Source organism: Hemitrygon akajei, chromosome 19 (genome assembly GCF_048418815.1).
Source record: "Hemitrygon akajei chromosome 19, sHemAka1.3, whole genome shotgun sequence".
Classification (NCBI taxonomy): Eukaryota; Metazoa; Chordata; class Chondrichthyes; order Myliobatiformes; family Dasyatidae; genus Hemitrygon; species Hemitrygon akajei.
In genome coordinates, this window is record NC_133142.1 from 26,866,580 (window position 1) to 26,891,351 (window position 24,772).

Here is a 24,772-nt window from a genome sequence, read left to right on the forward strand (position 1 = left end):
ATTCTCCTGTGAAAAGTATTCTGCTGGGATTTTAGATGTTGTATGAGGACATCATTCTGAATGTGTGTGACTTAACTGACATAATTTTCATTGATTAATGAAGGCATTACTAAAGGGTTACATGATTCTTAATTACTTCATGTTGATTTTTTTAACCAATTAATTCAAAACTGTAACAGAATAAATGCAGAAAATAGCTATTTAAAATAACTCCTTTATAAATATTTTGCTTTTTGTTGTCCCTTTGTAAAAACAGATGCAGATTTATCTTTCAAATCCTGACAATGATGACATGGACATGACATCCAGAAAAAATGGTGTTGCAGGAGCAATGGCGATATTCCTTCAGGTAAGATAAAGTAGGATGGTTTTGCTGCAGTACCCTGCAGAGTAATGTCTTGTCTACAGCGCACTGGACTGTTTATGCTTCTGTTTAAAATCAGCTTGTAATAAAGAATTTAATATGATAAGACAGTGTAATACAAACTGGAACAGAATCTGTAGCCTTTCTCGGAAGAGATCAAATTGTGAAATAAGAACACCGCAGTCATATATAATCAGTTTAAATATTTGTAATCTGCTGATTGAGTTTCTTAAAGTATGAGTCAGACTTTTACAATGCTCTATCATCCATGTTTCCTCTGATTTAAAATACACTGAATAAAAGTAAGTTGTTTGTAACCCTGATACGGTGCAATGCAATTTCAAACCTGAACTACAGACCAAACACCGTCTTGCAAGCTTCACATTGCAAATTCCTTAACTGCATTTTCAGACTGGTGCTAGGGCAACAGTTTTGTTATACTCATCCAAAGTTGCATTATGACAGCCATAATTGATTCAATTTTCACACCTTCAGGTTTTAGGGATGTTGTGACATCTATGATCATCAAGTTTTGATTTAGACCCAGAATAGCTGCAGTTCAATGTTAACACATTTTTCTTTTTCTTAAAGTTTATGTGAGTTCCTTCATTAAATATCTGTTTTTGTGTTCCTTTATCAGTACTCCACACCAGCGTAAGGTAGTGATGCTACGGGAAGCTCATTAATTCCAATCATTAACACTGTGCTACTTACCTTAGAGTGAATGGGTTTTATGCTAGTATTATTTTTATTACTGCTGCACAAATGATTGCAATAAAACTACTGGATATACAAAATCTGAATCAGAATCAAGAACCAACAGTTTAATATCCTACTTCTGAAAGGATTTTATTTGTTGAAACAGAATCAACAATGGAATTCTTTGTAAGTAAAAAAGCATAATTGTCTTTATCAAATTCTCTCTCCCTTCCCACCCCAATGCAGAAGGAATTTATCAGCTTAGTTTTCATTCATTTTCTACCTTGTCTATAATCATATGTGATTCTCTATTTACAAGTGTCTTCCTCACTCTTCCTCTGGAAAATTAGTCTTTGGATTTCCAGCATCTGCAGATTCTCTTAAGTTCAGTCTTTCATTTTTCCTGGTTTTCATGCCCATCATTCAGAGGTATGACCCTGCTGTTTCCTTGTGACATAGGAGGTCATTTGGCCGATAGAGTCCATGGGGTTTGCCTTTTTATTTCTTTCACACTTACTTCCTGATTGGGATGAATGGGATATACAGGCAATCCCCGGGTTACGGAGGAGTTCAGTTCCTGTGTCCAACTTTAAGTCGGATTTGTACGTAAGTCGGAACAAGTACATCTGGTATTATTTAGCGTCAGTTAGTCAAAAGTTTGTCAGTATATAGTATATATTTTACCTTTCTATGCATATAAAACACTTAAGAAACTTATGTATCCTAATAATTAAACCATTGCGTTGCTTAGTAATAATTGTAGCTTTCATTGGGGCAGGGCCTTTCACATGCTCCATTATTCTCACTTTATCCTTTAAAATTGTTCTGATCATTGACTGACTGTAGCCTAACGCTTTTCCAATGACCGATGACGTTTCACCTCTTTCCGATCGCTTTATTATTTCCACTTTATTTTCAATCGTGATCGTTTCCCGTCAATGGAACAGAAACGCTGCGGGTGGCAGGTTTCGCTGGGTCCTAAGGACCACCGCACTGAATTCCCTGGGTCCTAAATTCCACCGCACTGAGGGGCTGTGCTGGGTTTGGGTATTTGATCCTCCACAATATTCCGCTTGGGAATTTAAACTGGAGGTGGCAGTGTTTTCTTTTATGAGGTCGAGTTGCAAGCTCGACATCAACCCGGCACAGATGGAGAGCGTGCTCGGGAGCAGTCTGTCACTGGATTGAACTCGAGAACCTTTGTTCTCGAGCCCGGCGCTGATCTCACTGCGCCACCAGCTGACTGGAAAGGGGGGGACGGGGTCAGGGTGAATCTTGCTAAGAAAAATTTAAGCCAAATACAAAGTTACACACTCAACACAGTGTGAACGACAATGACTTAAAATGGCAGACGGCGTCGCGATCTGACTTAAAATGGCAGATGGCGTTCTCCTTCCTCAGTTCGTAAGTATGAGTTGTTCGTAAGTCGGATGTTCGTAACTCAGGGACTGCCTGTACCATCTTGATATTCCTCTCTAAAATTAATCTTTTGAAACTGCTTTGTTTTCATTTTCTTGATTCCTTTAATAACTGTCCTTTTTTAAATTATTTATTCTGAATGTTTAATTCATGTTTTGACAATGTGGGCATTGTGTAAAGAAGAAAATACAAATAAGTCTTTTGATTTCATTGCAGTAGCCCAAGGCTGACAGTTATGATTTTCCCTCTGCCTGTGCTTTCACGCCAAGAACTCTCTGTAATTTTGCTGGTATATTAGGAAAGCAAAGTGAAGTTTTCTTCTCACCATGTGTCAGGCTGGATTGGCTACCTATTACTGAATCCATCCAATGTGCACTGCTTTTAAATTAATGGATTTAAAATACTATCTCCATACTGCCAGATTACTATTCAGATTGTAAAGGTGAAAATTTGTCCCAATCAACCCAGCACATATTTACGAAGTTACAGTTAAATATCTGTAGTGTTTCTCAAAAAGTGCAAAGAGCACTTAAAGACATTCTTGTGTGTGTTCATTCTGCAGAAGATCTTCCCATGAGAGTGGAAAATTGCATGCATGCTATCTTAGAATGTGTACAGTTCTAGTCACCACACTACTGTAGTATTGGGAACAGTGCAGTAGAGATTTACTGGAATGTTGCCTGGTCTGGAGGGCTTCATTTATAAGGAGAGATGGGATAGTCTGGATTTATTCTTACTGCAGCATAGGAGATTGAACGATAATCTTGTTGAAGTTTATAAAATTATGAGGGGCATAGATAGTGCTTTCCCTAGGGTGGGGGATATCTAAACCAGAGGGCATAGGTTTAAACGGAGTGTTTAGGTAGAAACCACCTCCCCCCCCCCCCCCATCCATTCCCCTGCCGCCATGTGATTTTCTAACATAACCTTTCAGCATTCTTCATTGGCAAGGAGGAGCAGCAGCATTCACTGTATGCCCCTCAAGAACATAGAACTGTATAGCACAGGAAGAGTCCTTCTGTCCCCCAATTTCAATGCTGAACATAATGCCAAAAAAAGCTAAATCTTTTTGGTGTGTACATTATTTATATCCCTCTTCTCCCTGTCTATTCACATGCTTATTCAATTGCCTCTTAAATGTCACGGTTGTATGTGCCTCCACCACTACTACTGGCAGTGCATTTCAAATATATACTCAGTCTGTGGAATATAAATTGGTCCACAAAGCTTCCTTTGATTTTTCCCTCTTACTTTAAATGCATGTCCTCACATATTTGACATTTCTACCCTGGAAAAGGAAAGATTCTGACTGTCCACTCTACCTTTGCCTCTCATAGTTTTATTAACTTCTGTTAAGCCTCCCCTCCACATCTGAAGCTCCAGAGAAAATAACTAAAGTTTGTTCAAATTATCCTTAAAGGTCATTCCCTCTAATCTAGGTAACATCCTGGCAAACATCACCTGTAACCTGTCCAAAGCATCTACATTACATCTTCCCTATAATGGGTGACCAAAACTGCACACAATAGTGTGCCAGTGATAGAGTGTGAAGTCTTTGACTTAACAAGCTTCAGTGTGAACAGGCGAAAGTGCAGCTAAGAAGATTTCAGTGTCAGGATGGAATGCTCCTCCTGACAGATGTGGGAATTCAGGATACCTGATGGTTTTCCTGGTGACTATATCTGCAGGAAGTACACCCAACTTTAGCTCCTGACTGACCGAGTCAAGGAGTCGGAGCTGGAGTTGTATGTGCTCAGGATCATTCAGGAGTCTGAAGTTCATATAGACAAGACTTTTGAGGAGGTGGTCATGCCCAGAGTACAGCTTTCACACAGTAGGTGGGTGACCACCAGGAGAGGTAAGGGGATTAAGAAGTCAGTGCCGCGTTCCCCTGTGGCCATTCCTCTCAGCAATGAGTACACCTCTTTGGATACTGCTTGGGGTTGGGGGAGGGGGAATGACTCATCAGATCACAGCAGTAGCAGCCAGGTTGACGATACTGTGGCCGGCTCTGAGGCTCAACAGGGAAGGGTAAAGTTGGATAGTATGGTAGTTTAGGGGACTTGATAGTTGGGGGAATAGAAAGGAGATTCTTTGGTTGCAAAAGAGACAGCAGGATGGTGTGTTGCCTCCCGACTGCAAGTGTATTGGAGTGGCTGCAGGATATTCTCAGAGGGGAGGGGGAATAGCCTGAGGTTCTGGTGTATTTTGGCAGAAAAGGGGAAGGGGTCCTATACAGTTAGAGTCAGGAAAAAGGCTGAAGAGAAGGACGTCCAAGGTTGTAATGAGGCTAGTGCAGGTAGGAATAAGGTGATAACTTGGATGAATGAGTACTGTGGAGATGGTGCAGGGGGCAGGGTTTCAAGCTCTTGGGTCATTAGAACCTTTTCAGGAGAAGAGGTGATCTGTACAAGAGGGACGGGTTGCATCTGAACTGGAGTAGGTCCTGCCCAGGAGGTTTGCAAATGCTCCTTCGGAGAGCTTAGACTAGTGCTTCAGGGGGCTGGGAACTGGAGCACCAGGACAGACCGGACCAGAAGGTAGATGTCGGGGGAGGTAGTGAAAGCCAAAATCGAAATAACAGGTATGATGGGTTGGATAGTTTGAAGTGTAAATATTTTAATGCTAGGTAAGGGTAATGAACTTAGATAGATCAGTACATGGAACTATGATGTTGTAGCTGTTACTGAAACTTGACTGAGACGGGGCAGGGATAGGTGATTAATGTACCAGGTTTGCAAAGTGTATCTAGGAAGGTTTCTTAAATCATTATGTGAATGGTCCAATGAGAGGAGGGGCTAAAATGAACTTGGTGTCAGGTAATGAGTCTGGCCAGCTGACTGATCTTTCAGTGGGTGAACAGTTAAGGAATAGTGACTACCAGATGTGGCAGATAGTGGCAGATGGAGTTTTAACCCAGATAAATGTGAGGTGTTGCACCTCAGTAGCGTAAATGCAAGGAGACGGTACACTATTAAGGGCAGGATCCTTAACAGTATTAAGGATCAGTGTTAAGAACAGTGTTCTTGAGCAGAGAGATCTTGGGATCCAGGTTCATAGCTCCTTCAAATTGGCTACACAGGATGATAAGATGGTTAAGAAGTTTTATGGAATGCTTGCTTTTAGTAGTTGAGGCTTTGGTTTCAAAAGTCAGGCGGTTAGGTGGAAACTTTATAAAATCTTGGTTTGGCCATGTCTGGAGTATTGTGAACACTCTGGTCACCCCATTATAGGAATGATGTTGAGGGTGCAGAAGAGGTTTACCAGAATGCTGCCTGGCTAAGAGGGCATGTGCTATGATGAGAAGCTAAATAAACTCGAGTTGTTTTCTCTGGAGTGCCAGAGGCTGAAGGGAGTTCTGATAGAGGTTTACAAGATTATAAGAGGCATCGATAGAGTGGACAGAGTGTATCTGTTTCCCAAGGTTGAAATATCTAATACCAGATAGCATGTATTGAAGGTAAGAGGGAGGTGAGGGGGAAATTTTTTACTCAGAGAGTGGTGGATATCTGGAATGTGCTACCTGGTACAGTGGTAGAAGCACGTACATTAGATGCTCTTAAGAGACATTTGGATAGGCTCATGGATCTAAGGAAGATGGAAGAATATGGACATGCTGCTGGTAGGAGGGGTTTGTGTCTGGGTGTTTTTGATTTGCCTTTTAGCTGATTTGGCATAACATTGTGGGCTGAATGGCCTGCTCCTGTGCTGTACTCATCTGTTTTCTAATACTTCAAGGGCAGTCTAACCAGTGTTTTATACGCTGAAGGTGCAACATGGCCTCCTGTCGCGTACGTTTATTGCACTGACGAATGAAGGCAAGCTTGCCATATGCCTTCTTTACCACCACTTTCAGTGAACAATGGATTTGGGCCCCAACATCAATGGTGGTAAGGGTGCTGCATAAGAATGTAGGAGCAAGATTTGGCTACCTAGCCTGCTCTGTCATTCAGTACGATTACGTCTCCTCAGTGCCACACGACCAAGGTTATCTGTGATACACAGTATTTTTAAAAAGTATAGTATTTCATGTTTGTGACCTGCAATATAAAAAAATTAAATAATGATTGTCAGATATTCACCCAATCATGAAGGTAACGTGGACGCCAATTGCTTCATTTTGCACCTTAGTTAAAGGTTCTGAATTATTTTGTATAATGTATCTTCTATACAATATGTCATCCAATTTACAAAACCCACTGCAAGCTGGGCGATATGCCTTTTGAAAGGATTGTTCCATGCATGTCGAATTAAGCAAATTCTGACAGTTAATTGAACAGATGGAAATGTGCTTATCAATTTTAGGCTGCAGATGAGAAACACACTCTGTAGGTTTCCTGTTGACTTATTCCCAGCACTGTGTTTTTTAGTATTACAGCAATCCTGTGGTATTTCTTATAGTAAGGTTGATGTGATGTTTTGTATTTTAAAAAGTATTGTATCAAGTCTGTTATTGAAAAGGTGTTTACATTTAAGACTGCAAATGAAACTGTGAAAAGTATCTTTGGCCTTTATTCAAAATGTAACTGTAATTCAGTATTTTTTCGCAGCCAAACTGTGCAAATTTCAACTAAGGAAATATAGAAATATAGCTTCAATATTTTACTTGTTCAGGAAAATTTTTCTATGCAGTGCACATTACTTGAATACAGATTTTCTGGATTCAAAAGTTCTGAAGAAAGCAATCCCATTTCACAAATGTAAAAATGACAAGAGGTGATATTAATCAGTGATGCAGGATGTAATCTCAATTTTTTTTGTACCATTACAAGTTTCCAGGACTAGCAACACAGGGGCAGTCCATTTGTACTTTATACATCATTTATGTGATGCAAGAAGATTGTGCTTATTTCTTGCATCACATGTTTGATCAAAGCAGCTTCTCCATTCCCAAGTCCATAGTTTCCTGAAAGTGATAAAGATGGATAGAGTGGTGAAGGACACATATGGCATATGCTTGCCTTCAGAGGTTGAACGTAGAATATAAGGGTTACCACATCATATTTCAACTTTTAAACAAATTGTTTAGTCCACATTGGAGTTTTGTGCACAGTTCTGGGCACTGCTCTAGAGGAAGATCTGATTGCACTGGAGACTCTATAGAAAATTGACCAGGAGTTTGTCTGGACAGGAGGACTTTTGTCATGGGCAGTGATTGGATGAGCTGGACTTGCTTTTCCTGGAGTGAGGAATCTGAAGGGTGACGTGAAGCTTAATGCTATCAAGACAGTGGAAATGAGAATTGACTTCTGCCAACAACACCCTGCCTGCAACCCCTTGGAAATTAATGGTCAGGCTGTGGCTAAGATTGAGTCATTCAAATTCCTGAGGACTACCATTACCAATACTTTAAAGTGGGACAAGCACATTACGCACATTACTAAAAAAGTCCAGTAGAGATTGTTCTTTCAATAGTTTAGGAACCTTAACATCTCAAGGCGTATCCTGATGAATTTTTACTCAGTCATTGTTGACACTGTTGTGACCACTTATATCACTATTTTGTTTCACACCACCTCCTCCCTCTTTAAGTACCCACAGCGGAGAAGAGCACTGGCTGTCAGCTACTGACATTAGAACATCTGTTCATCGCCAGAACAAAGAGCTGAAAATATTATTGCTGATTCCACCTGCCATAGTAGTTAAGTTTTTACCTAATTGCCATCAGGAAGACACTACACATCCATCACCAACTACACGTCATCTCCAAAGCTTATTTCCTGTAGCTGTACAGCTTATCAACAAAACTCACTCAGGTGTAATACCTTAACTGTCCCTGCACAATATATATTAAGTGGTCTTTCCTGCTCTCCTTGTTCTGTTTATAATTATTTTATCTATTCATATAAGACCATAAGACACAGGAGTAGAATTAGGCCATTCAGCCCATCGTCTGCTCCACCATTCCATCATGGCTGATCCCAGATCCCACTCAATCCCATATACTTGCCTTCTCACCGTAACCTTTGATGCCCTAACCAATGAAGATACGATCAACCTCCGCCTTAAATATATGCACGGACTTGGCCTCCACAGCAGTCTCTGGCAGATTCACTACTCTCTGGCTAAAAAATTCCTTCTTACCTCTGTTCGAAAAGTTTGCCACTCAATTTTGAGGCTGTGCCCTCTAGTTCAGGATCCCCCCCCCCCCCCCCCACGATGGGAAACATCCTCTCCACCTCCATAGTATCTAGTCCTTTCAACATTCGATAGGTTTCAATGAGATCCCCCCCCCCAGCCCCCGGCATACCGCATACTTCTAAATTCCAGTGAGTACAGGTCCAAAGCTGCCAAACGTGCCTTGTATGTTAACCCCTTCATTCCTGGAATCATCTTCATGAACTTCCTCTGGACTCTCTCCAATGACAGCACATTCTCTCTGAGATAAGGGGCCCAAAACTGTTGACAATACTCTAAGCGCAGCCTGACTAGTGTCTTATAAAGGCTCAGCATTATCTCTTCGCTTTTATGTCTATTCCCCTTGAAATAAATGCCAACATTGCATTTTCCTTCTTTACCACAGACTCAACCTGTAAATTAACTTTCTGGGAATCTTGCTTGAGGACTCCTAAGTCCCTCTGTACCTCTGGTGTTTGAACCTTCTCGCCATTTAAATAATAGTCCACAGTTTTGTTCCTTTTACCAAAATGCATTATCACACAGTTTCCAACACTGTATTTCATCTGCCACTTTTTTGCCCATTCTTCCAATTTGTCCAAGTCCTGCTGCAATCGCATTGCTTTTTCTACACTACCTCACCCCCCCCCCGCCACCTGTCTTTGTGTCATCCACAAACTTTACCACAAAGCCATCAATTCCATTATTCAAATCACTGACAAACAACGTGAAAAGCAGCAGTCCCAATACTGACCCATGAGAAACAACTCTAGTCACTGGCAGCCGACCAGAAAAGACCCCTTTTATGCCACTCACTGCCTCCTGCCTGTCAGCCATTCCTCTATCTATGCCAGTATCTTTCCTGTAATGCTATAGGATTTTGTCTTGTTTAGCAGCCTCATGTGTGGCAGCTTATTAAATGTCTTCTAAACATCCAAGTAAATGACATTCACTGCCTCTCCTTTGTCAACCCTGATTGTTAATTCTCCTCAAAGAACTCCCAACAGATTTATCAGGCAAGATTTCTCTTTACAGAAATCATGCTGACTTTGCCTTATTTGTCATTAGTTTCCAAGTACCCCAAAACCTCATTCTTAATAATAGACTCCAACACTTCCCCAACTGAGGTTAGGCTAACTGGCCTAAAATTTCCTTTCATTTGCCTTCCTGCCTTCTTAAAGAGTGAGTGACATTTCCAATCTTCCAGTCCCCTGGGACCATGCCAGAATCAAGCGATTCCTGATCGATCAAGACTGGTGCATCCATTATCCCTTCAGCAACCTCTTTCAGCACTCTGGAATGTAGTCCATCTGGTCCAGGTGACTTATCCACCTTAAGACCTTTGAGTTTGTCTAGCACTACTTCCTTTGTAACAGCAATGGCACTCACTCCTGCTCCCTGATGCTCACGGACCTCTGGCACATTGCTAGTGTCTTCCACAGCAAAGCCAGATGTGTTCACATTCACTTAAATTTAATTATCGATATTTGCTCATGTGGCTGTTCTGTTAATTATTGACTGCTCATGGCTGTTTGCACTATTGTCTTGTAAATTGCTGTTTGCTATTGTGTTGTCTGTTATGATACTGTCCAGTGTTTTTTGCTTGGCACCAAACCACAATCAATTCTGGTATGTTTCACATATTGGCAATAAAGTGATTCTGATTCTGATAGGACTATGTAAGCTGGTGGGAGACATAGTATAGGATAGATAGCAAAAAGTTTGACTCTTGTGGTTGACTTATAACTGCCTCTGAAATGGTCTTGAAAGCCCATAACTTTAAGAGGCAGTTAGGTTGGGGCAATAAATACTGGCCAAGGAATTTCGGCTCCTGCTCTCTGGCCTCTATGAAGAGCCACACCAAAAGCTGATTATCTCCATATTTTTGTTTACAAAAGGAAAGTATAAAAGGTCCAATATTTAACTGATACCTTCTGATTGCTTGCTTCTTGTGCAAATTGTTAAACTGCCACCAAAGAAAGTATCCTATTTAGGCTTGGTATGGCAATTGCTCTGCATGTGACTGCAAGGAACTCCAAAGAGTTGTGGTCATAGTTCAGCACATCAAGGAAAACAGCCGGCATAATCAAGGACCCACCCACGCTAGACGTTCTTGTTTCTTCCTTCCTTCGTTGGGCAGAGATACGAAACTCTGAAAGCACATGCCAGCAGGCTCGAGGACAGCTGCTACTGCACTGTTATAAGACTATTAAATGATTACTTAGTAAGGTAAAATGGACTCTTTACCTCACAATCTACCTTGTTATGATCTACCACCTTATTGTTTACCCACACTGTGCTTTCTCTGTAGCTGTTACACTTTATACTGCGTTCTGTCATTCTTTTGCCTTGTTCTGCCTCAGTGCATTGTGCAATGATTTGATCTGTATGAACAGTATTGAAGACAAGCTTTTCACTGTATTTCGATACAAGTCAAAAGAACAAACTAATTCCAATTTATTGTGTAAAAAGCCCAAATTGTGATATATTACAATACCTTACCATTTATTCATTGTTTCCTCCTTATCCTGGAATGCAAGGATAAATGTGAGTTATTTTCTCAACAGCAAAAGGTTTCTCCCGAGCTCTTTTCAGTCGCTATTTCTTCTTTTCATTCATATGCTCTTTGTTTAGCTCAATGTTAAGTGTTGTTTGATCGCATTGTGAAGCACATTGCAATGCTTATCTGTTTTAAACGTGTAATAGATAACCTTTTTTATTGCGCTTTCCTTGTTCAGCCTTGATTCCTGGGAGTTATCCGTACCTGAATATTGACCTTAATATTGAACAAAGCTGTCCTTTTAAGATGCACACAAGATGCCTGAAAGCACTAGCACATAAATCCTTTCAACTATATAAGTCGCTGGAGGAAGAGGAGAAGATGCAAATGCTCACGGAAGAGTTAATCAAACCATGTCTCTGCCAACCTTCTGAAATTCTGCGAGTGGGCAGTAGGAGTAAAGGTCACAAACTAGAAAATAGAATGAAATTGATCAGGTATCAAGATGGAAGTGGAAAAGAAGACCCATGGCTGATATCAGGAGAGTTCATTTCCAATAAGAATCTGACAGGAATACAAATGAGTGTATACTAAAGACTGCATAGAAATAGCATAATCCAGAAAGTAAAAATCCACCACGGCTAATCCAAAACTAACCTTGTTTTTATCTCTATAGGCGGTAGCTGCTCTGATCTTCATTTTCTGTTTTTACTTCAGATTTCCAGCATCTGTAGAATTTGATAGCATATAATGATTTTAGATTCTCATAAAGTAGTGAAGATAAAGGAATGGGAAGTCATTAAATTCTCTCTTTTGTATTTTTGCATATACTTCCAGCATATATTCTATTTATAAATGTTTATCTCAATTTTAATAGTCCTACATTTCCTAAGAAATTATGGAGAAGATATATAGTATGGTTGCTTTTAAATTTTCCTTTTATTAAAAACTAAAGAAGATGCCTTAATTTTAAATCCACTTAGCATAAACTGCTGACTGACTTGTAGATCTGATTTGCTTGGCTTGTAAGTCTGCTGATATGTCCCAAGAGTGAATTCACCAACAGAAATACCAGTGACTGCCAAATACAGACTCAGGATCCTGAAGTAGGATTTAAAATGTCTTAAAGAAGCTTACATAAATAGCTGTGATAGAAACTCAATTTAAATAAAAGACAAAACAGCATCACAGAAGACACCAATATATTTTTACCATTATAATTTACAGAAAGATTGTTTCTGAAATTCTGAAATAAAAGCAGAATAGTCTTTAAAGAACTCAGCAAATCAGCAGAAAGTGAGTTAGCATTTCAGGTCAAAGACCTGTGATCATAACTGAAATTGTTTTATCATTTGTTTGATAAACCAAACAGCCAAATACATGTAATAGAAATAATAATAAGAGTGGCATGTGCACTAACCCCCTTTCTGAAGTCAATGACAAGCTCTTTTGTTATGTTGACATTGAGGGAAAGGTTCATGTCATAACACCATGTGACTAAACTCTCTATCTCCTTTTTGAACCCCAACTTATTTGAGATACAGCTTACTGTGGTGGTATCACCTGCAGATGGAGTTAGAACAGAATCTGGCGATGCAGTAATGAGTGTGCAGGTAATAGCGTAGGGGACTGAGGACGCAGCCGTGGAGTACCAGGGTTTAAAATAATAATGGCAGATGTGTTGCTGCCTGTCTTTATTGGTTACAATCTGTTGGTCAGGAAATAAAGGATCCAGTTCCAGAGGGAGACATTGACTCCAAAGGTCTGGAGATTGGTGATGAATTTGCTTGGAATTATAGCATTGAAGGAAGAGCTAGTGTAGGTAAATAATTATCTGACTTTGGGTCTTTATTGTCCAGGTGCTCCAGAGATGAGTTTAAGGTCAAGAAAATGGCATGTGCCTTGAATCCTGATGTAGGGTCTCAGTCCGTAACATTGACTGTTTACTCTGTTTTATAGATGCTTCCTGGCCTGCTGAGTTCCTCCAGCATTCTGTATGCCTTAGACCTGTTTTGGTGGTAGGCAAATTGCAGTGGTCAAAGTTATCTGGACGGCTGGTGTCGATGTGTGCCGTGACCAGTCTCTAGAAGCACTTTTTGATGGTAGATATCAGAGCTACTGCATGGTAGTTGTTAAGGCATCTTAACTTGTTTTTATGAGTACCTAGATGATAGTGATATTCTTAAATCAGGAGGTAACCATAATCTGAATCAGGGAGAGATTAAAACTGTTTGCAAATTCCCTGGCCAGCTGATCCACATAGGATCTAAAGGTACAGCCAGGGACACCATCCAGCCCCAGTGCTTTATGCGGGTTCACCCTCCAGTAAATTGATCTTACATTCACGGCAGTGAATGTACCTTAAAGTGCACTGGAGGCTCTCGGGGTGCGTGGTGACATTCCAGTTACCTTGTGTTTAATATCTTCATAGGATGCATTAAGCACACCAGGAAAGGATGTGCTGTTGTTAGTGATGCTGCCTGACTTAGTTTTGTAACCTATTATATTGTAGTTTAAGGCCTTCCACAGCTGACAACTGGACAGGGACTCAATGTTGGATTGGTACTGGTTTTTAGCATCTTTGATAGCTTTATAGAGGTCATGTTGTAGTTCCTTATGAAGGTCAGAGTTACCTAGTTTGAATGCTGCAGAGCTTGATTTCAAAAGAGAGAGGATCTCCTGGTCATACAAGGTTTCTTGTTTAGGAACCCTGAGATTCTCCTCTTTGGTACACATATGCTGATAAAGTGTTTAAGATGTGGAATGAAACTGCTGCACCTGGAGGAAGCCTGGTCCACATCTAAAATCGGAGCAGAATTCAAGAGGTGAGGTGCTACTTTTGATATCAAGGAAGTATTTAATAGAATGTAGATTCAAGGATCTCTGGTAAAAATGAAGTCACTGCGTATCAAAGGAAAAACATTCCAATGATTAGAGTGCAACATTGCACAAAAGAAGATGGTTGTGGATGTTGGAAATCAATCATCCCAGCCTCTGGATGTTACTGCAGGACTTGTTCAAGGCACCGCTCCTTGCCCTAAACATCATAGCTGCTACATCTCTGGCCTTCTTTCCTTCATACGGACAGAAATGAGAATGTTCACATATTTTTATTCCATTTGCAAAACTTTAGCAAATAAAAACAAAATTGATGGAAGCATTCCACTACAATTACTCAGGATACATCATTTCCAAACTCTACTGTTCTTACTCACCTGATCTAGTTTGACAGAACCTCCCAGACTTTCTATGAAGTAGATGGACAAAGAGTTCAGGTACAAGGTCTTCAAAACACTACTATTTATAGATTTGTCTCCCAAGTTGAACACCATTCTGACTTGGAATTGTCTCATTTCATTGTGCTGGGTCTAAATCTGGAATTCTCCTGGACAACAGCATTATGGGAGTTCCCTCACCAGAATTACCACAGCAATAGACCATCATCTTCTCAAAGGTGTTTAGGCATTTGCAGTGGTTCCAAAACTTATTTATTCATGGCAGATCTTCTGTCTCTACATCACTTTCTCACACCATCCTCTCACTCCCATAACGTGCAGGAAGTTATTGATCTCGGTTTCGAATGAACTTAATAATTGATTTCTTTCTTGAACAAACTCACTAACTAGGTGGTCAATAGTTCCTAATAAAATGCCCAAGTGTCCCTCTTTTTAATTAATTTAAGATCTGTTGGCTTTTCACACAAAACAAATGTTTAATTGCATCTTGAGTTGATCTTTCAAGCCTGATGATGATTTTCCATTAGACTCTTGATATCTGTCTTAAATGGCAATTGGAAGTGTTTTAAGGTGTCATAATTGAGTCATTTACTGCTCATTAACAGTCTCTGACCTGTTCTTTGTGCTAGTGAATTTATTTGGAGGAAGATGTAAGTGGGAAATATAAAAATCTTTATTTACACAGCAAACCTTAAGGAGAGAGAGTCTGAGAGATTTTCACTCTCCTGACATGACATTTTATACTTCAACACAAAGATAATAATAAACAATTAACTATGGTGTCAATTGCTATAATAGCCTACTTTTAACATTTGGAAAATAGCTGATTAAATTTACAGAATTACATATTTACATTAGCAGCACATCCCAACTAACAGAACCCTTTGAATATTCAATACTGGTGTCTCTTCTTAGTACAAATTCCAGACACCTAAAATACAGTCGGACCTCCTTATCCGCAAGGGATTGGTTCCGAGATACAAAAAACGCGGATGCGCAAGTCCTTTATTTAACCTGTCTCAGTGCGGTGGTCTTTAGGACCCAGCGGAACCCCGGACTTTATTTAACCTGTCTCAGTGTGGTGGACATTAGGACCCGGTGGCGCAGCTCTGAATCCGCAATGTTTCTGTTCATGAAAATAATCACGATCACGATTGAAAATAAAGTGGAAGTAATAAAGCGATCGGAAAGAGGTGAAACACCATCGGTCATTGGAAAAGCGTTAGGCTACAGTCGGTCAACATCGGAACAATTTTAATGGAGCATGTGAAAGGCCCTGCTCCGATGAAAACTACAATTATTACTAAGCAAAACAGTGGTTTAATTTTTGAAATACGTATGTTTCTTAAGTGTTTTATATGCATAGAAAGGTAAAATATGGTACTATATACTATGAAAAATGTTTGACTACTGACACTAAATAATACCAGATGTACCTGTTCCAACTTCAAATCGGACTTAAAGACGGACTCAGGAATGGAACTCATTCATAACCCGGGGACTGCCTGTACATTTGTCATTTCTAGATTACTTATAATACCTAATACAATGTAAATGTTATGTAAATAGTTGTTATACTGTATTGTTTAGGGAATAATGACAAGAAAAAATAGTGTGTACATGCTCAAACAACGAGTGCTGGAGAGAACTTCTGAGTTTTCACGATCCGCGGTTGGTTGTGTCCGCGCATACGGAACCCACGGATAAGGAGGGCCAACTGTGGCTACATCCACATTACACCAGATAAATCCATAACCGAAGCTTTTTGTCTTCGTTTTTACCCTCCGTCCACACTAAAACAGCATTTTCGTCCCCCGAAACCGGAGCTTTTCAGAAACGCTTTTCAGGGTGGGTATTTTTGAAAAAGCTGCTCGGGCAGATCAGTGTGGACGGGGTAACCGGAGAAATCTGAAAATGCTATCAGAAGGCAGCACGCTATTTCATTGTTTTCTTGAACGCAACCTAACAATTTCAGAACAGACAGCAATGAGACTGACGCCAGAAGAGTTAGAAATGTACTCACCAAATACTTTGACCCATAACTTACTGAATAAATAAGTATACTCACTTTGCCGTGTTTTCTGTCCTTGCTCGTATGAAGGTGGTTTATCTATTTATGCAAGTACTTCTCTGACAATAGATGTGTAACAGCCTAATGTAACATTGTATAGAAATACAAGATAACACTGATGCAGACATGTTTTATACATTTAACAAGGGGCTTTATTAATGCAACAGAGTTAGTCAGTTTTTCAATGTTCGTCGTCAGCCGGGTCATACAGTCCGTGAACTCCCTGTCGGTTGCCTCCATACGCTTCAGTATTTGTTTTTTTTACTTTTAAGTTCTCCTGCGCGAGAGCCAACAGCTGTCAGTCGTTTTAAGTTTTTCTAGTCTGTAACTACACAAATGTGTACTTTCACAGTGAGATTCGACACCAAACAGGTCGCTTGTTTTCAGTAGATGTGTCCTGCACATGCGCAGTAGGAGGAGATTCGTGGAAATCTCCGTTTCAATGTAGACAGAGATACTTTTGAAAACGCATAGTGTGGATGCCTATCGTTTTTACGCGAAACTGGCGTTTTCAAAATTATCTGGTCTAGTGTGGATGTAGCCTGTATACTCTTACGGTGGTGTAGAATGACTCCTGAAATGGACAACTAACCAGAAGGTGAAGTGATAAAACAGATCTATCCTGAACTGTTCCTTAAGTGGCAGGTATACACCTTTAATAAAGTGCTAATAGCAGGAATATTGATCTATTGTCTCTCCCTATGTGGTTAAAATGGAAAAGAATCGGAATGTCCCACACCCAATAATTGGTTTCACAGGCCACAAAGTATCAGTTGGAAGTTAAATTGTGTGCAGGTTTTATTTCCAACTGGATCTCAGTTTAGTTAATTGCTAATTAGGCTTTCTATGATTTTGTCACTCTAGAATGATCCCTAACAGCAGGAAAAGTTTATTTTCTGAGCAATTATGAGGAGCTTGGTATTGGTAAAATGGTAAGTGTAGAATATAGGATAAGCGGTAAAACTATTTTTTGTTGAAGGTGATTATCATCATGTATGTGTGGTATGATTTTAATTGTGATTTTTATAACCCTGCCTACATATCTTGCTGTATGTGTAAATAATTTCAAGACTCGAGATTGTTTAATGTAATTACAAGTACACAAATGTAAAGGGGACAAAATAATTGCTACTCTGGAACTGATGAAACACAAAAAGGCACAATAAAACAATAATAAAAAGCCACAATAAATGTAAATAAATTAGGTAGCATCTATACATATGTTGATTTTATGATGTCCATAAAGTGACATTATTCACAGGAGTGTCTATACACAAGGTGACTGACAGGATATGATAAATTGTGGTGGTAGGTTACTGTGTGGAAGTGTTGATCAGCTCTACTGCTTGAGGAAAGTAATTGTTTTTGATTTTGATGGTCCGAGTGTGGATGCTACATAGCCAAATTCCTGATGGGATTGGGACAAACAGTCCATGAGCAGGATTGGCAGAACCCTTCATAATATTACTGGCACCTTCTAGCACCTTTCTGTATATTCAGTGCCTATAAAAAGTATTCACCCCCTCCCCATTGTAAGTTTTCATGTTTTATTGTTTTACAACATTGAGTCATAGTGTATTTAATTTGGCTTTTCTGACACTGATCAACAGAAAAAGACTTGAGTCAAAGTGAAAAAAGATTTCCACAAAGTGATCTAAATTAATTACAAATATAAAACAAAAAAATGATTGTGTAAGTATTCACCTCTTTTAATATGACACACCAAATCATCACTGGTGCAGCCAATTGGTTTTTTAAGTCACATAATGAGTTAAATGGAAACCCGTTTTTGGAGTCCTGTGTGCAGTTAAGGTGTTTCAATTGATTGTAGTAAACATATGCCTGTATCTGGAAGGTCCAACTGCAGGTGAGTCAGTATCCTGGCAAAAACTATCATGAAGACAAAAGAACAGTCCAAGCAATTCCACGAAAAGGTTATTGAAAAGCACAAGCCAGGAGATGGATACAAAATAATTTCTCAAGTCACTGAATATTCCTTGGAATACAGTTAAGTCAATCTTCAAAAATGTAAAGAATATGGCACAGCTAGAGCAGGCCCTCCTCAAAAACTGAGTGACTGTACAAGAAGGAGACTCGTGAGGGAGGGTACCAAGAGACCTATGACATCTCTAGAGGAGTTACAAGCTTCAGTGGCTGAGATGGAGAGGCTGCGCTTACAACAATTGTTGCCCGGGTGCTTCACCAGTCACAGCTTTGAGAGAGTGGCAAAGAGAAAGCCACTGTTGAAAAAACACTCACATGAAATCTAGGCTACAGTTTACCAAGAGGCATGTGGGAGACTGAAGTCAGCTGGAAGAAGGTTCTACGGTCTGATGAAACCAAAATTGAGGTTTTTGGCCAAAGCTATGCTTGGTGTAAGCCCACTCCGCACATCATCAAGAAGGTACCATCCCTACTGTGAAGCATGGTGGTGGCTGTATAATGCTGTGAGGTTGCTTCACTGCAGCAGGCACTGGAAGGCTTGTGAAGGTAGAGGGTAAAATGAATGCAGCAATATATAAGGAAATCCTAGAGGAAAACCTGATGCAGTCTGCAAGAGAACTGTGACTTGGAGGAAGATTTGTTTTCCAGCAAGACAATGACCTCAAGCATAAAGCCAAAGCTACACAGGAGTGGATTAAAAACAACAATGTTAATGTCCTGGAGTGGCCAAGTTGGAGTTCAGACCTCAATCCAGTTGAGAATTTGTGGCTGAACTTGAAAAGGGCTATTCACTCAGGATCCCCATGCATTCTGACAGAGGTTGAGCAGTTTTGTAAAGAAGAATGGGGAAAAATTGCAGTGTCCAGATGTGCAAAGCTGATAGAGACCTATCCACACAGACACAAGGCAGTAATTCCTGCCAAAGGTGCATCTACTAAATACTGACTTGAAGGGGGTGAATGCTTATGCAGTCAATTATTTTGTGTTTTATATTTGTAATTACTTTAGACCAATTTGTAGAGATCTGTTTTCACTTTGATACAAAAGTCTTTTTCTGTTGAATAGTGTCAAAAAAGCCAAATTGAATCCACCATGATTAAATGTTGTAAAACAATAAAACATGCAAACTTCCAAAGGGGGTGAATACTTTTTATAGGCACCGCATATTCTTGCTGATGGGTAGTTTGGCACCAGTGATGTGTATTGTAGTTTTGACTACCCGTTGTAGAATCTTCCTGTCCATCACACTGCAGTTTCCATACCAGTGTAGTGCAGTTTTGCATTCCAATGCAGTATAGTTTCCTTTGTTTCTCAAGGAGTGGTGAAAAGAACTGAACGTTAAGCAATTGTCAGCAAACTTCTCTATCTCTGAATTTACAAGATGGATCAGTTAGGCATTGAACACTGCAGAAAAATCTTGAGACAAAGGTAATTGTCTTCAAACAACCACAGGCATAATCTTTTACAGATGTAACCCAGTTTGTGGTGAAATCTCTTCCCCAATGGCTGCAGTCAAATTATATCATGAACAACACACACACATAAAATGCTACAGGACTTCCTTGCCCTTACGGTCCAGTCTTACAGTTAGTCACAAGATATTGTTTTGGCTTTTTTTTTGTCCGAATCCTGCACATTAACTTTTAATGATACACGGAAAAGGAATTCAAATCCCTCCGGATCTTTGTTTAAAGTTCAAAGTTTAACTCTGATGGCATGGTAACACAGTGGTTAGCTTAATTCTTTACAGCAGCAGCGACCTGGGTTCAATTCCTGCTCCCTGTAGGTGGTCTAGTATCCAACTAAATTCCATATGGGTTAGGTATAGTAAATTGTTTACATGTTACATTAGCGTCACAAGCACAGGCCAGGCAGCCCCAGCACCTTCTCAGACTCTGTTGTACTATATTAATATTTCTTCAATGTTTCAACACACATCTGACCAAAAAGCTAATCTTTAAATCTGTATCTTTAAATGTAGTATCAAAGTGCATATATGTTACCATATTCTAGCTTGAGATTCATTTTTTGCAGGCTTTGAAAAAAAGAAATATAATAGAATTTTTTGGAAAACTATACATAAGCAAAGACTACCAAACCCCAATGTACAAAAGAAGGCAAGCTGTGCAAGTAAAAATAATACTCACAACATGATAGTAAAGAGTCCTTGAAAGTGGGTCTGTAGGTCCTAGAATCAGTTCAGAGTATTGCTGAATGAAATTCTCCATGCTGGTTCAGGAGCCTGCTAGTTATAGGGTAATGACTGTTTCAGAACCTGTTGCATGGGATCTAAGGCTTCTGTGCTTCCTGCCTAATGGTAGTTGTGAGAAGAGAGCATGGCCTGGATGGCAGGGGTCTTTTATAACTCCATATAAATGTACTTAATGATATGGAGGTCTTTATCTGTGGTGGATTGGGCCACAAAGTTATGTTTAGTCTAACCAAATTGATTCATCCAGAATATGGATTCACATCAGTCAGCTCTTAGGTTAATAGGCCAGATTGGATCCAATGGAGAATGGATTTAAAATTTTTTGATTTAGCTTTATTTAGTAATTATATTGCAACATTTTTGAAATTATCTGAAGGAGCAGTTATAAAACTTTGACCATTTTGTGTATGATGTAATGTAGAAAAGATAAAAAAGTGAAAAACATTTGGACAGAGGTCATTAGTTACCGACATTAGTGCAATTAACAATAAATTAGCACAGAAACAATGCTGGGTTCTCTATCTATGTTAAATTTCATGGTCTTTTAATCTCATTACCATTAAAAACTTATTTTGGAAATGCATGTAAAGTTATGGTATGTGCATTGTGACTTTTTTGTATATATTCTAACTTCTTACATATTTAAATTTGTAATGAGTTGGGTTTTGCATTGTTTCATGTGAAATGTAAGGTAGTCAGAAACATGTAAGTTTGTCTCCAACAAGAAATACCTCATTAGCACAAGAGATTTTGCAGATGCTGGAAATCTAAAGCAATACACACAAAATGCCGGCGGACCTCAGCAGGTCTGGCAGCATCTATAGAAATTCATAAACAATCTATGTTTTGGGCCAAGATAGTTCATCAGGATTCCATGCCAGTTGGTAGAAGTCTGATCTTTTTTTGACTCTGAAGTAGCAAGTAAAAAGGCAGATGGATGATACCAATTGAATTTAGTGATTCTGATCATAACCTTTGTTCTGTAAGTTCAGAGCAAAACAAAGCCATTGATTGATTTATTTTGTTTTTTCCCTACCAAATGTTTTCTTGATCCTCCTTCAAAGAGGTTAAAGTCCACATACAAAGGAAGAATATCCTGCTTGGGTTACAAAAAGATTTTTATACTTCTGAATTATTTTTTTTACTTACTGTGATACATTGCGGAATGAGTCCTCCCGGCCCTTTGAACTGAACCATCAAGCAACCCCCGATTTAACCCCAGCCAAATCACAGGACAGTTTACAATGACCAATTAACCTGGCAGCTAATGACCGGAGGAAACCTGCGTGGTCATGGGGAAAGTGTACAGACTCCATACAGACAGCAGCGGGAATTGAGGCTACGTCCACACTAGACAGGATAATTTTGAAAATGCTGGTTTCGCGAAAAAACGATAGGTGTCCACATTAAAACGGATATTTCGGCGAATCTCTTCCTACTGTGCACGCGCAAGACACATCTACCAAAAACAAGCAACGCGTTTGGTGTCGAATCTTGCTGTTAAAGAGTTGGTGCGCATTTGTTCAGTTACAGACTAGAAAAACTTAAACGACGGACAGCAATTGGCTCTCGTTCAGGGGGACTTAAAACTAAAAAAAACAAATACTGAATATGGAGGCAACCGACAGCGAGTTCACGGACAGTATGACCTGGCTGACGACAAACATTGAAAAACTGACGAACTCTGTTGCATTAATAAAGCCCCTTGTTAAATGTATAAACCGTGTCTGCATCAGTGTTATCTTGTATTTCCATACAATGTTACATTAGGCTGTTACACATCTATTATCAGAGAAGTACTTGTATAAATAAGTAAACCACCATCATACGAGCAAGGACAGAAAACAGGGCAAAGTGAGTATATTTATTTATTCAGTAAGTTATGGGTCAAATTGGTCTTGAGTACATTTCTAACTCTTCTGGCTTCAGTCTCATTGCTGTCTGTTCTGAAATTGTTAGGTTGCGTTCAAGGAAACAGTGAAAGAGCGCGCTGCTATCACCATCTGTTCCGGCACGTCAAGACAGTGTTTTTAGATTTCTCCGGTTACCCTGTCCACACTGCTCCAGCCAATCCGGCGTTTTCAAAATTACACACTCTGGAGAGCGTTTCTGAAATTCCCTGTTTTTGGGGGGTGAAAACGCCATTTTAGTGTGGACGGAGGGTAAAAACGAAGAGAAAAAGCTTCGGTTATGGATTTATCCAGTTTAGCCTGAGTCTGACTGCCTGGTACTGTAAAGCATTGTGCTAATCACAACGCTATTGTGCTGCCCCTAAAAAAATATTTAATTCAATTCCTACCCATCCAAGCTGTTGACACTGCAGCTGATCCCACTGAATCCTAGATGATCTGTACAGAAGGTGCAAATGTATAAGGAAACCTTTGAGTGTAAATATATTTGCTGAAGATGCAAGTGATACAGCTCTATTGATTTTAAACACGTCCTTTTTATTTATAAAATATAACATTATAAATTATGAATTAAAGAAGTCTGTATATCATCTTGTTTGCTCTACTGTATTATAACTAGGCGTTGAGAATTTTGTCACATGATATGTTGTCTTATCCATGGCATTTAGCCAAAAGAAGCCAGAAAAAAAGATTTTTATTCCTAACTGAACAACGCTTTTTGTTTGAAGGCTCCTGTTAGTTTAAATGATTTATTAATCACTTAACTACCTGCCATTGATCCAACGGTACATTGGTTATAATGAAGATATCTGAGATACTTTTCTTTACAAAAAGAAACAAAAAAACTTGAGAGAATTATAGATGTGGCTGCAAAGTGATGTAGTTTGAGCTCTCTTTCAGCAACATCAGGCTTTCAATTGGCTTTAAAGGAACAAAGCATTGCAGTCATTCAAATGCTTTCCCATCCATGTTATAAAAGTATATAGGCTCCAACTATCAACTGTGGAATATAAAATGCAGTGAAATGTAACAATTATAATATAGCATATCAATAATTAAGCATTTAATTTTTACTTTGCTTAGAAGTTGAACTCGATGCATTTTTTCTAATATTACCTGTATTGTTGTTCCAACAAAGCTGTACCTATTACTAGAAACATGTTTATATTGCATATTTTAGATCTGTATTGGTCTTGTATCATATGGTTCAACTAGATCTTAGCAATTTTACATTGGAAGATGATATTAAAAAAAACAGATGGAAGAAATATGCAGAAGTATCTGCAAATCCCTGCAGGCTGGGAAAATCCATTTTGGTCACAGTGAATTTTATAGCCAAAATGTTTACTAGAAATAAAGAAAATGTATTTATTATGCGCAGAGAGAAGAAGCACATTGTTGAAATTCCAGGAGTTTGTATTTTTAATGAGAGGCATCTATTAGAAGTAGCATGTCAGATGGAAATAAATCTAATGATTTACATTTTGCTCCTGATTAGGTAAATTGAACTTGAGCCTTTAAAGGCAGCATTTAGCTTCCATTTTGCTCTTGTTTTGTGGAGTAATTGAATGCTTCTGACAGGACATGCACATTGTACAGATTTTGTCCTGTTATCCTAATTGAAGTCTGAGATGAATTATCTTGATATAATGACACCACGTCACATTTTCCTTACAAATTGCCTAGCTATGTACTAAGATGCAAAATTTTACTTTTGCAAATCACCGTTTTCCTAAAAAACACCAGATATTCAATATTTCTTAATTTTACTTTGGAAAACCAGAAAATCAATCCCTACATTTGCCATGTCTATAAGTGAAAAATGCCAGAATTAATTTTCCAGTTTTGGATTGAGAGGTAGAAGGGGCGCTTTCTGCTCGATAAAGTTCTGTGATTGTACATCTGAGCATTGGTACTGGGATAAAATGTTGATTTATATTTTCTGTGCGATGGTGCTGAACTATTGTGGTACATATATCTGGTGATGTATCTGAACATGCCATGTTTCACACAGGAATTTTCTTTATGCTAAGGAGGTGTTAATGTGCAACTCCCAAGTATTTTATTTTGAAAGAAAGCCGTGCTACTTGAGGAAAGGAAGCATTTACCTCAAAGTGGCTTGTTAGAAGAGATCCCTGCGCCTCAGCCTCACAGCTCTTGGATGGAATTTTCATTGAGATCCCTTTCATTTCTGATCTGAGCAGCATGGTTCTGCATGCTGGTTTTGATGCATCATTAAGTAAATATATTTGTAGATCTCTGCTTTCCTCAATATCTGAAGAGTACTTTCTGATTTGCGT

At 39.2% G+C, this 24,772-nt stretch overlaps 1 protein-coding gene across 3 annotated transcripts in view; it reads left to right on the forward strand.

Annotated features, from left to right (window-relative positions):
* LOC140741842 (receptor-type tyrosine-protein phosphatase gamma-like) overlaps positions 1-24,772 on the forward strand; it is a 648,055-nt gene that overhangs the window by 355,477 nt on the left and 267,806 nt on the right. For all 3 annotated transcript variants that reach the window (XM_073072297.1, XM_073072296.1, XM_073072295.1), the window contains exon 5: positions 257-349. In XM_073072297.1, the coding sequence (XP_072928398.1) occupies positions 257-349 (93 nt within the window). The remainder of the gene's footprint in view (positions 1-256; positions 350-24,772) is intronic.